The sequence below is a fragment of the Staurois parvus genome, unplaced genomic scaffold (assembly GCF_062004578.1).
Source record: "Staurois parvus isolate SC_StPar_1 unplaced genomic scaffold, SC_StPar_1.0 ptg000589l, whole genome shotgun sequence".
Lineage (NCBI taxonomy): Eukaryota > Metazoa > Chordata > Amphibia > Anura > Ranidae > Staurois > Staurois parvus.
Genome location: NW_028318385.1, coordinates 3,702,561 through 3,715,781, shown reverse-complemented (window position 1 = coordinate 3,715,781; position 13,221 = coordinate 3,702,561). Strand labels below are relative to the sequence as shown.

Below are 13,221 nucleotides of genomic sequence, written 5' to 3'. Positions count from 1 at the left end.
GATCAAATGAGTTGTTGACTATAGTTCGAATATTTCTATTGGGAGAGATGGATGTGGCCAGATCGCACCACTTTGAAATTGCGCTCGTTGTTTGCTTATGAATTTGTATTTTGATTGATCAGATTCTAAAATAGCATAGATGTGATCGATAATTTACAATCATCCTACAGACTGAAATCCATATCAATCAAACAGGTTGCTGACTATAGATTGAATATTCCTACTGGGAGAGATGGATGGGGCCAAATCGCACAACTTTGAAATTGCGCCCGTCGTTCGCTTATGAATTTGTATTTTGATCGGTCAGATTCTAAAATAGCATAGATGCGATCGATCATTTACGATCCTTCTACGGATTGAAGTCCATATCGATCAAATGAGTTGCTGACTATAGATTGATTATTCCTATTGGGAGGAGATGGATGGGGCCAAATCGCAGAACTTTGAAATTTGCACCCGTTCGTTTATGAATCTGTTTGTATTTTGATCAATCAGATTCCAAAATAGCATAGATGTGATCGATCATTTGCGATCCTCCTACTGATTGAGATCCAAATTGATCAAACGGGTTGCAGACTATAGACCGAATATTCCTATTGGGAGAATTGGATGGTGCCAAATTGCACCACTTTGAAATCGCGTTCGTTGTGAATCAGGGCTTAGATCAGATTTGATCAGCCAGTGTAACAAATGATCAATTGTGCTGCATCGATCGGGAGCACTGAGATGCTATGCTTATAAAGTTGATCGAATTTTGATCGATCAGATTATAAAATAGCATAGATGCGATCAATCATTTGTGATCCACCTACTGATCTAGATCCATATCAATCAAACAGGTTGCTGACTATAGATTGATTATTCCTATTGGGAGAGATGGATGGGGCCAAATCGCACCATTTTGAAATTGAGTTCGTCGTTCGCGTATGAATTTGTATTTTGATCGATCAGATTCTAAAATCGCATAGATGCGATCGATCATTTACGATCCACCTACTGATCGAAATTCATATCGATCAAATGAGTTGCTGACTATAGATCGATTATTCCTATTGGGAGAGATGGATGGGGCCAAGTCGCACCATTTTTAAATTGCGTTCGTCGTTCGCGTATGATTTTAGATTCTAAAATCGCGCGATTGATCATTTACGGATCGAAATTCATATCGAAGAAAATGGGCGTTGCGTCCAAGGGGTGTCAAGGCGATGACATCATTGCCAGGGATGTGACATCACAGCAGAGGGTGAGGAGAAGACGTGATTGGGATGATGAAGGTGAGGGATCTGGTCCATGCTGTGTACAATGTGACAGCTGACACCAGAGGAGAGGCAAACTCCAGCAAGTGCGTTAAGGAGACCCTGCGGAGATCCCCCGTCCCTCCCCCTCGGTGGCCGTGGCCGGGGTGGATCTCCTGGCAAACAAAAGGATGCCTCTGGTGCCGGAGCTGCGAGGCGGCGAGGCTGGCTGCGCTAGGATGGCGATGAATGGCAGAGCGGAGGACGAGGCGCTGGGATGGAGCAGGACCACCTTAAGCGCAGGCCGCGCCCCCTCCGCGCTGACATTGGCTGGCCGCTAGTGCGAGGAATGGATTGCTGAAATGCTAAACTTGTTGCTCGCTGTGTGGGGCTGGTGATCGGAGGGGAGAGCAGACACTCACACACACACACATCGGCACAGCCAGCCGCCTTCTCCTTCTACCATGAGACTTGTCACCCAGCCCGCTCCGGACATCCAGGAGGAGCGCTGAGGACCGCCGAGCATCCCCTGACCCGGCTCTGTGTCACCGTCCCCCACCCCAGGCTCCTGCCGCACCATGTGAGCTCCTCCGCCGCTGCTGCATGAAGGCTGCTCCGCTTCCCCCCCTCCCCCGCCCCGCTCAGCCGTATTGATGAGCCGGGAATGATGTTCGGGCTGGAGCAGTTTGAGCCGCAGATCAATAGCAGAAGCAGCAGCAGCAGCGCCGCCGCCGGCCAAGGAGAAAGGAACTTCGCTCAGCCCGGGCTCAGCATGAGCGGCCACTTCAAGAGCGCTGCCTTCCAGTCCGGAGCTGTGGATCCTGCCATGGGTGCCCTGGGAGAGCCTGCCATGCTGGCCATGAACCTCAACCTCAATGGTGAGCCTTATGGATACCATGCCAGGGGACACTCGGACCTTCACCCTGGTGGTGGCATGCAGCCTGTCCATGGTTTCTTCAACAACCAGCCTCCTCATCACCATCACAGCCACCCCAACCCTCACCAGCATCACCCCCACTTCCCTGCCAACTTTGCTGGGCCCGAGGCCACAGCCTCCTGTCTGCACGGTGGCCGGCTCATGGCTTATAACAACAACCTTGGCAACCAGCAAGGCTTCGGGGAAGGCTACGAACAGATGCCCGAGGGCCAACCTTCCGGAGAGGGCTTTGGACAGCAAAGATCGGGCAATCTACCCGAGTTCCAGCACCCCAACTCCACCGCCTCCAACCACGCCGTCCCGGCTCCTTGCCTTCCCCTTGACCAGTCTCCCAACCGCGCTGCCTCTTTCCATGGGCTTCCTGCGTCCACTTCTTCGGATTCTCACAACCTGGAACAAAGAAGGATCCACAACCAAGGAGGCGTCGATCCTCTGGAATACAATTATCCCAGCGACGGCCCGTCCGGACACTTTGAGGTACCTGTGTTTTCTCCTTCTGAGTCCGAGGGTCATTACGGTGCTGGTCGGCAGGTCCCCAACAGCGCCTTCCCCAGTGCTTCTGTTTTGCCTAGACCTCCCGGCATGGTGGGCATGTCCAAAGTTCACCCACAACAGCAGCAACAGCAGCAGCACGGGGTATTCTTTGAGAGGTTTGGAGGTGCTCGTAAGATACCCGTGGGCATGGAGCCTGCAGTCAACGCCAGACACCCCCTCCTGCAGCAGCAGCAACAGCAGCAGCAGCAACAGACAGGTTTGATTGCCAGACAAAACTCATGCCCGCCAGCGATTGCCAGGCAGCAGCAAACTGAAGGCAATGCCTCTAACCCAAACTTGCCGGACAATGGACCAGTAATGCAGAGCCAGCATTCGCAATTTGAGTACCCCATCCAGAGACTAGAGAATAGAAATATGCATCCCTATTCTGAGTCCATGTTCAATATGCAGCAGGGACCTCCACAGCAACCTCCAAATCAAAGATTGCAACACTTTGATGCCCCATATATGAATGTCACCAAAAGGCCCAGGTTTGACTTTTCAAATAATCACGGGGTTGAGAACTGTGCTGCCTGGAGTAACAACAGCATTCACAATGCCGGCATTGACAGTCATCTTTCTCCCTCCACCTACCCTGGCCTCCCAGGGGAATACCCTCCTCAAGTGCCAGACAGCTTCCCCCCTGGCCCAGCTCTACAGCACCCAGGCTCGGATCACCAGTCCATGCAACAGAGACAGAACGCTGCAATGATGATTAAACAAATGGCTTCCAGAAACCAACAGCAAAGAATGAGACAAGCTAATCTGCAGCAATTGGGCCATCATGGCGATGTTAATCAAAGCGGCATTGTCCATGGAGGTCAAGTGGGGAGTATTCCACCGCCTAACTTTGATCGTGAAGGGGGGAGGATTGGTAACTTTGATCCTCAGAATCCACATGTAGGCCAGGAAAATGCTTGGTTTCCTGGACCTCACCCACCAGGTGACATTTTGCAAAGGAGGATGGCTGGGTCAAATCTCCCTACAGATCCTACATCCCATGATATTAATTTACAACAAAATGGATCAAACATGCTTTTTAGGCCGGGTGTTAACAGAATGGGTATGCAAGAGCCGCTGGGGTTACCAGGAGAAGGACATGTTTCTGCCTTACACTCTCCGGGTATGCACTCTCAGTATGGAAACAACATGGCTAACCTTTCCCAAATGCAATCACCAGGCGGTGGGGTGGGCATGAACAGTACCCCAGCTGACAGAAGGGGCGCTCCAGACTTTGCAGCACCAGCTATAGGCCAACAGTCAGGATTCCCATTTGTTGGATCAAATAGACAGACGACGCCTCATAACCCACCTGGTGTAAATTCATCCCCGAGTTCATACCCACCACAATCTGATTTTCAAGCTAGCCAGCGCTCAACAGCCAGCAAATTGGGGGCACTTTCCCTTGGTTCATTCAGTAAGGCTAATGCAAAGGAAAACATGTTTGGACAAAGTTGCTTAGCTGCCCTTTCTACAGCTTGTCAGAATATGATTGCTAGCTTAGGTGCACCAAACCTCAATGTGACATTTAATAAAAAAAGCCAAGCAGAGGGAAAGAGAAAATTGAGCCAAACAGAGACTGAGCTGAATGGCAACAGTGGGAATAGCTCTACTTCTGATTATTTCTCTGGGGGCTCTTCTCAAGGCAATCAGGGTCCTGGTGCTACAACTAATAACAGTAAATCTACAGGGCAGAGTGGGACATCGCAACCCACACAGGGAGAAACTAGTCTTTCCCCAAACTACAATATTGAAGTCACTCCTGGCAATGATGGCAAACCAGTGACTGGTGGTGGACGAGGGAGGGGTCGGAGAAAAAGAGACAGTGGACATGTAAGCCCAGGTAACTACTTTGATAAGTATTCTGCAGACAGTGGGGGTGCAGTTGTAAGCCCAGGGCAGCAGGGCCAAACTGTCAATCCGGTAGAACCTGGTGGGACTCCCCATGACAAGCCCCTGACCTCTCCGTCTTGGGGGAAAGGTAACGAGCTGCTTCTGAGCGACCAACCTGACCTCATGTCATCTTTGGACAGTGGAATTCAAAGTGTGACTAAATCAGATAGTAGCTCACCTCATGTTGACTTCTCCGAAGATGTCAACACCACTTATGGTAATGAAGATGAAGTTTCTTCTAGTTCAGATAATAACATATCAAAACCCAATAACTGTCCTTTGGTAACAGGGTCTCCAAAAATTCAGCGGAGTGAACACGGACTTCTTAATGGACAAAAACCAATGGGTCTAAATTTACTAAATAACACTACCTCTCTCCCGGACAGTTATGGGTTGAGCAGTACTGGGGCTGGCCACCCTGGCACCCCAGGGATGGAACAGGTCCGCACTCCTACTAGCACATCGACCCAGGATGAGATTCACCCTTTAGAGATACTCCAAGCACAGATACAGCTTCAGAGACAGCAGTTCAGCATTTCTGAAGACCAGCCCTTGGGGATGAAAAATAAAAAAAGTGACTGTACTGCTCAAAATGTGGACAGTGAATTGAACAGTTGTTGCTCTGACAATGTCAAAAATTCTATGAGTACGATAGACCTTGACTCTCTCATGGCAGAGCATAATTCTACCTGGTACCTGCCTAATGAGAAATCATTGATGGAGGGAGAGGAAGACGACAAGTCTATCACACCTTGGGAAAAATCAAAGAGCCAACAAACCAACAAAGAAGGTATATACATTTAATTATACACTTTGTGCATACTCTGTTTCCTCCTTTAGGGATGTTACCTGTTAAAAAAAAAAAAAAAAATATTCCCATCAAAGAAAAAGCTTCAGTACAATTCCTACTTGTCCAGCATATAATAAAATTCAAGACACGTATTATTCTTAAAAGCTCATTTTAATCAATTTTGTATTTGCTAAGGCTAGCCAGTACAAAGAAGCATTTCTGGAACCATTCTTTTTTTGCAGCCTGATTAAGCAATACTTAAATTGATCTTTAAGCCCAGAAACATTTTTTTTATCTCACAAATATCACTTCTTGTGGATTTTCAATTGCAAAGTGTGCATACAAATTTACAATCCTCTATTTTTACCCATACAAAAGAGGAAGTATTCTTTCCCATTATAGCCCTGATAAAATGCTATCAGTTAATTAATAGGAGCTGCCTGCAGGGCAAGGACAGAGGGTAATCAATGTTTACTGTTCAATTTACCCTAGAAGAGATATATAACCCTTTACCTTATTATCATTAGGGGTTACCACGTCTCACAAGTGTACAGTAATAGGACACTGCTTATACTGTGCATCTGTGCTGTGTATATTTACACAATTCCATACACAGAAAAATGGTTAATATTTCAGGTTGTTCTTGGGGTCACAGTTTTAGATTTAGGTTCATTACCTGAGATGCCATGTGGTTTATTTTCTCTGTTAATTCTGCAATAATCTATTGTAAATTGTACAGCTTTATTGTGTGTGTTTGTGTGTGTATATATATATATATATATATATACCGTATATATATATATTAGTACACATACACGCGTGCAATCAGACTTATCTGGATTCTGTGGGATGTTTTATTGAATGTTTTATTCATGTTGAATAGCTTTGTTATTCTAAAATCATTCAAGGTTTCTGAAAACAACAACAAAGAAAAAAAAAAACTTTTCTGTAATGTATTTATTTCTTGCATGAATCTATTTTGTATGTTTTTGAAATGTGAAATGCAATCTAATATAACTTTATTTTCACAAATCCCTAAGTTTATTGTCTGCTTTATTTTTTATTTTTTTCTTTAATTCCTCCGCATTTTCAGATGCAGGTTAGGGTTGTGTGTGGACTGATGCTTGGTCATTTTAGATTGATTTCCCTGTTACCAGCGCAAGGTGAAAAGAAAAGCATCACATTTAATCCAATCGTTTGCTCTTTCTTATTTTTAATAGGCTGCACTCCATTCAATATTGTAATGCTATGGGAATCACAGTTTGGTTTCTAAATAGCTGTTTTTTTTGTTTTTTTTTTTAATACTGATGTGCTCTAGTCTGACATTTGCTGAAGTAGACCATTGGAGGATCAAAAGACTTAAGATATTAGGGAATAGGTTAAAGAGAAATAAAAAGAGAGTTTGGATGGTTTAAACGTGCATCATTTAATGGCCATGGTTTTGGCTGGCTTTACAGCTTTGAGTTTTGAAGCATGAATAGAAGCCCCCGCTGTTTGCCTCTTTGTCCCTGTTTAATGCTCAGCTCAGGAGGGCCACTATTTGAGGAATGAATCTTTAGCATGCACAGCAGACTCCAGAGCACATCAGCATTCCCCATGCTATGTCCAAGCCACAGCTGAAATTGCTGTGTTTGGGGCCCTTCCTCTTGAATTGGAGATGGGATTATTTGTGTTCTATGGTGCTCTCTACATAAAAAAATAAAAACATTTTTTATATATGTATATATATATATATATATATATTTCATGTCATTACTTATCTTATACTTGTTAACATGAACAGTGAATTCAGCCATGTCTTTAATTTATTAGCTTATTTATTTGTTTATTATAATTAATTGCCATGGCAATAATTAAATCATCTTTAGGAAAAGCCTCTTATTTATTGAAATGTGATACATCAGAATTCTTTTTATCTATTTAACCTACTATATATATAAATTTATTTAATGGATCTATATATAACTACATGTGTGTGTTTATGTATGTATGTGTGTAAGTATGTATGTAAGTATATGTGTGTGTGTATATGTGTTTGTATGTATATATATATATATATATATATATATATATATATATATGGTTTTTTTTTAATCTTTTATGTTGTGTTTGTGTGTAACCCATTCATGTATATGAAATGCATTTAAAACTGTATGTGTATATCACACAAATCTAAATGCAGTGTTTATAAATATTCTATTGACCTCATGGGCAAACACAGCCTGGGAATTACCTATTTTTGTTAATTTGTGCGACATTTAGGCATCATTAATAACAGAGATATTTTTTTTTTTTCAGCTTATTTCTTATTAACAATCTGTTTCTTCTACTTTGGCTATACAGTGTGTTAAGTGAATCAATATACAACAATTGCTCCCTGTTCTTTCTCAAAGCCATTTTCTGTTTATTATAAGTGGCCACAAGCATTTAACCTCACTGCATAACCTTTGCTCTCCTGTGACACATTTTAATTTAAGGGAAATAATTTAGCCATTGAAACAAAAGTGAGTTAGGAGATGGAAAAAGAAGGATGGAAAAACATACAAAATATGTTTTGTATTTTTAGTTTTTTTTTTTTTTTTTATTTCATGATTGCATTTAGATAAAATCTAAGTCACCAGTGGACTAAAGCTTAGAATGGTGTCCAAGTGATGCCAACATCTAACCTACTGGTACGTTCTTTTCTAATTTTTCTTTTTTTTTTTTTTAATAACAGTCAAAGTCGGTTTAACTATAGCGATATTTTTCGAGTAACACGGTGATATGTGTTTGGGAAAGGATGAGCTTTAGTAATGAAAGGGTTAAGTCCATTATGTTTTTTTTTTCCTTCCTTTCCTTAAAATTCCTAAGGTCTCTGCAAATGCCTTCATTTGACATTTGCTCTGCAGGAACATGTAACTTAAAACCACACAGGTGTTAATCGAGCTGGATGTAAATGGATACAAGTTGCCCTGAATGTGTACTATCACATTTTTTCTCTTTATTTTTAAATCTTTTTTTTTTTTTTTTAATATCTTGATTGACTACTCATTCGGCCAAAACCTATGATACATGTAATTAATGATCATTTTTGCACACTTAGTATGTCTCCTTATTTTTCTTTTTTTTTTTTTTAGATTATTTCCATCCAGCTTACCTGGCTTTACCTATTATAAACTTCAAAAATGTTTAAAGTGCTGTTTTTGAGACTACAGTTGTAATGAATTGTCCTATATGTCTGCAAAATAATCTGTGTAAATGCACGAAAAAGAAAGGAATACTGTCCTTTTTATCAGCTAGGTAATAGCTGGTTCTATAGCCCTTTTTAAATGTAAAATAGTCATCTATGAAGGATTTGTATACAATAGACTTCATGTCTTTTAATAAATGATTTAGATGAGCTGATTGCACTGATAAAGAGCAGACACAGATAATTCTCCCAGTGAACATTTCAAAGAGCTTGCGCTGATCCTTATGTCATACTGTATGGTGAAGGCTAAACTTTTTGTCGTAATTAGCCATCTTACCCCATGGGCAATTAAAGTATGTCTAAATTTCAATAGTGGCAGGGCATACTCTGTGACAAATTATAGCCATTAGCCAAAATGCTGTTAAATGTAATTTAAATTGCTTTTTATTTATTGACTTTCAAGGCTAGAGTAGCTGAACATTTTTACATATTGTTTCATTTGAAAAGATTAAAAAAGAGGAAAAAAAGACTCCAGTGCCTTTTAAAGATCACCCACAAATGTTATTAAATGTCTTTCTGCCATATCTTGTATATAATTCCTTTTGTTAGATTTTTTTTTAACGCAACTCTTTAATATATGATGTGCACAATGTTAAGAACATATACAAAACTGAAAAAATGTTTTTTTTTCCGATACAGTAAAAAAAATAAAATACATATGTATATGCCATGGAGATAGAAATATTTATTCTATACATCAGTTATGATACATTTATAGTAAAAAATCTTTAAAGACTTTTATTTATATGTTTACACAGTTGAGCCAGAGTATGGCCTTATGTAGCAAAATTCCAATATGTGGGATTTCTTTAAAAAGTGAATTCATAGGTAGGATCCCCCTCCCTACAGTCATTTAGTGTGCTTGCTATACTGTAAAAACTTTAAAGTGCCAAAGCTGAGGAGTCGGTAAATGCCCAACCCTTGTTATCTCTGGCACATGCTTTTTATACACCTTTGCATTTCCAATGAATGGAAATACATTCTACATATGTGAGCATGGAATGTTATAGTTTAGCTTGTTAAACTATTTGTTATTGCACATTAAGCCTGGTAATACCGCTGGACTATGCGATAATCATTATTTCACGCATCGACTCAAGAGTCCCTACCAGATGGATGGGAAGTTGTCATATATTTGATTATATCATTTAGACATGGCTTTTGATCTGTTATTTTTCTGCATGAGTAAGAAATAACAGTTTTGCCTTGATATTTTGCTGCACTTACAATTGGATTTAAGTGAAGTGTGCCAAAACTTGAAATATTTGGCGTATTGTTTCTGTAGGTGGTATCAATATGCTGCAAAGTTATGACGTTCGCAACTAAAACAGTGTTATCGCAATCATGATAAACAGTGTTTTAAATGATTATATTGCAGTTTTTGAATGTATATTTAGTAATTTTTTTATTTTGGTTGTCATCGATGGAAAACATGCCCGTTATCACTAATCTTTGTTGGTACCTGAATATGAACAGTAATGTTAAAATTTTGGCAAAGAACAGATCTTGTAAATGTCAAAAGTTCCTACGTGGCACATATTATATGATGGAAGATCAGCTAATAGTCATAGGAATTGATGTTCTCGCCTTCTTTCAGATCTCCACCCACTAATACGTCATTTAAAGCAGGGTTCAAAATTCAATATTCTGATCCTATGCTTGCTGTATAATGCTGTATAATGAGCTGTCAAGGAGGGGTGGGGAGCAGTCAAAAATGTCCTGTTAAATGACAGAAGGTTTTTTCCTTATAGCCACTAACCTCCTAAGATGCAGCCGTGATGTCATAGTTAAAAAGAAATAAACCAGCTAAATGTGCAAAGGCTGATTTGCTAATGGAGTAAATTTCCTTCAATTTGGTCGCATGTTTGGAGTGCACTGGAATGAAAATTACTCCTCTGCTAAATTAGCCCTCTAATGGGAATTAAGAAGAAAATTAAACTGGACATTTTTTCTGTTACTAGTATTTTTTGTGTCCTTACTCTTTTCATTTTTTTTTTTAATAAGTAATTTTTTTTATACATTAATTATACTTGTAAATTTTTACAAATAGCTTGTAGGTGTATTTTACAAATGTCAGAAATATTGCACTATTTTGCTCGGTTCAATGTATGGACAAGGCTGAAGGGCCTTGCATATATAAGAACCATCAAATACGCGTGAATGGAGAATTTTATACGAGGAACAGCACATGTTGTTTACTATGGATGTACTATGGATGTAGTCTGTTTTGGTATTAAGGTTTATTTTCACATGTTCTATCGATCTATTGCTCCTATATATTTCTCCTTCCCACATACCTACACATACATACACGTACTGTCTCTATCTATCTATCTATCTATCTATCTATCTATCTACCTACCTACCTGTCTGTCTGTCTGTCTATCTACACATTATCATCCATTTTTTCTCTCTCTTTATCTATCTATCTATCTATCTATCTATCTATCTTTCTTTCTTTCTTTTCGCTCTCGTCTGCTTGCCTATCTTTCTTCTTTCTTTCTTTCTTTCTTTTTCTTTCTTTCTTTCTTTCTTTCTTTCTTTCTTTCTTTCTTTCTTTCTTTCTTTCTTTCTTTCTTTCTTTCTTTCTTCTCTGTTTGCCTAGCTATCTATCTATCTATCTATCTATCTATCTATCTATCTATCTATCTATCCTTATTTGTCTTCATGCAGGATTTAGACAATTAAACATACTCTTAGGCATAATGTAAATATATAATAAAATAAAGCGGCACTACATTTTTTTTTTTAACATCTTTTTTAACTTTTTTGTTTGGTAAAAATCTATATTCCAGATCCAGAAGATACTCAGTTAAGATAACATAGTAAAAGCAGATCTTACTACCTACAATACAACTTTCACAGAACAGGAAAAGCAAAAAACAACAGTTTTATATCAAGCTAATGAACTAACATTCACTTGCAGTGTTATTTGTTTATGCATGTTTTTTTACATATATGTGCTTGAGTTTCTGAGCGTGAAAATCATAAAACCTCTGGACACGGCAGCTTTTTGAACAAATGACTAACGTTATATCGGATTTACCCATACCTTGTATGGAGTGAACCCAATTTGGTGTTAGGCTGCTGTAAAGCACCCGCCCAGCATTTTATTAAGTACATAATGACTTAAATTCACACCTTCAACTTATTATGGTGAAAGAATTTTATAAGCCTTTAAATTATTATATATAAAACAAATTACAGCAAATAATATATATAAACCCCACAAAAGTCAAAGTGACAACACAGAAAGCCTATATACCCCACTGATTAGTCGTTTCAGTTTCAAGTCATGTTCTTTATATCCGTACCATAAATTCGAAATAACAGAGTTATGGCAGAAAAGGGATTACAAGAAAGAATTTGACCTTCGTAAAGTGTGCGTACCATTTATTTTTGAATCATCCATTTTCCCTATAGCCTATATTGGTTTCCTGTAGTATAGAAATGACTATAATGTACTGTAAGGCAACCATTATCTACTCTATTCCAATCAATAGTGTAAATAGCCTCAGAGAGTGTTTGTATGAAGAGGTAATTAGTCTGGGATGTTGAACTACATTTTGACAAAATGTAAAATTGCAGAGTGCTTACTTTTCCTAGTTATTATGTATCCGCTTTTCTTAGAACAATAGTTTGATGTTAATGTTTAACCCATTTTTTTACCCTGCCGACTTAATTCCCTTTATTTATATACTGACATAATATATTCCGAAGACGTTTTAATCTCTTTAAAACTCACATAAAACGCTAGCACATTGACTGAGAATTGTTTTTACTACAGTGCCGACCTTTTCATAGTAATAACCTGTCAGTGTTATTTCCTTATTCAAATGAACTCTGCGGATTTGCCATTATAATAACTGTGTACACAAGTAAATTCTGACCTGAAGTTAAAGCGCTGCTAAATATTTCCATTCTGCCGAAGTGCTAAAAATAATGTATGTAGGTTTGTGTAGCTCACTCTTAGGTAATAGAAACATAAGTCTTTCGATGTGATGCAGAAGCAATAATTCCAAACAGTTTTACTGGCTCTATAACAATGGCCCTGATTTATGGGAGCTGGAGCGGATATACAGTGGGCCCAGTGCCCACAGTCACCGGTCAGGTTTCACCTGCCATGATAGAATGGAAGTTGGAATCTGATTGGCTGTCTTGAGGTGTAGCTTGACTTTTCCTTTAAGTAGATTTCGGAAAGCGATCACAGCATTGCTGTTTTGGATTCTGCACTTGCATATGGAAAAGACTTATTGAGTACAGCAATGTAAAGTGTCAGAACGGTGGACAGAGATCGAACCCCATACCAGATTCAAAATACATTTTGGCAGATCTGCAAATGATGACTTGTGTTTGGTTGCTATGGCACTTTTCTTTGCATGTTCCTGCCCTTTTAAGGAAATTATTTATTTCAGGTACTTATATAGCGCTGTCATTTTTACGCAGCACTTTACATATATATTGTACATTCACATCAGTTCCTAACCCTCAAGGGGCGTACAATCTAAGGTCCCTAACTTACATTCATATATACACATACTAGGGCCAATTTAGACTGGAGCCAATTAACCTACCAGCATGTCTTTTGGAGTGTGTGAGGAAC

At 39.6% G+C, this 13,221-nt stretch overlaps 1 protein-coding gene across 2 annotated transcripts in view; it reads left to right on the top strand.

Annotated features, from left to right (window-relative positions):
• Positions 1-1,489: 1,489 nt before the first annotated feature.
• MN1 (MN1 proto-oncogene, transcriptional regulator) overlaps positions 1,490-13,221 on the top strand; it is an 83,550-nt gene continuing 71,818 nt past the window's right edge. The window contains exon 1 of one of the 2 annotated variants that reach the window (XR_016315330.1): positions 1,490-5,389. Coding sequence is in view for 1 of the 2 variants with exons in the window: in XM_089692513.1 (XP_089548639.1) it covers positions 1,900-5,389 (3,490 nt within the window). In the remaining variant the exon portion in view is untranslated. The remainder of the gene's footprint in view (positions 5,390-13,221) is intronic. The other variant, XM_089692513.1, reaches the window with a different exon arrangement.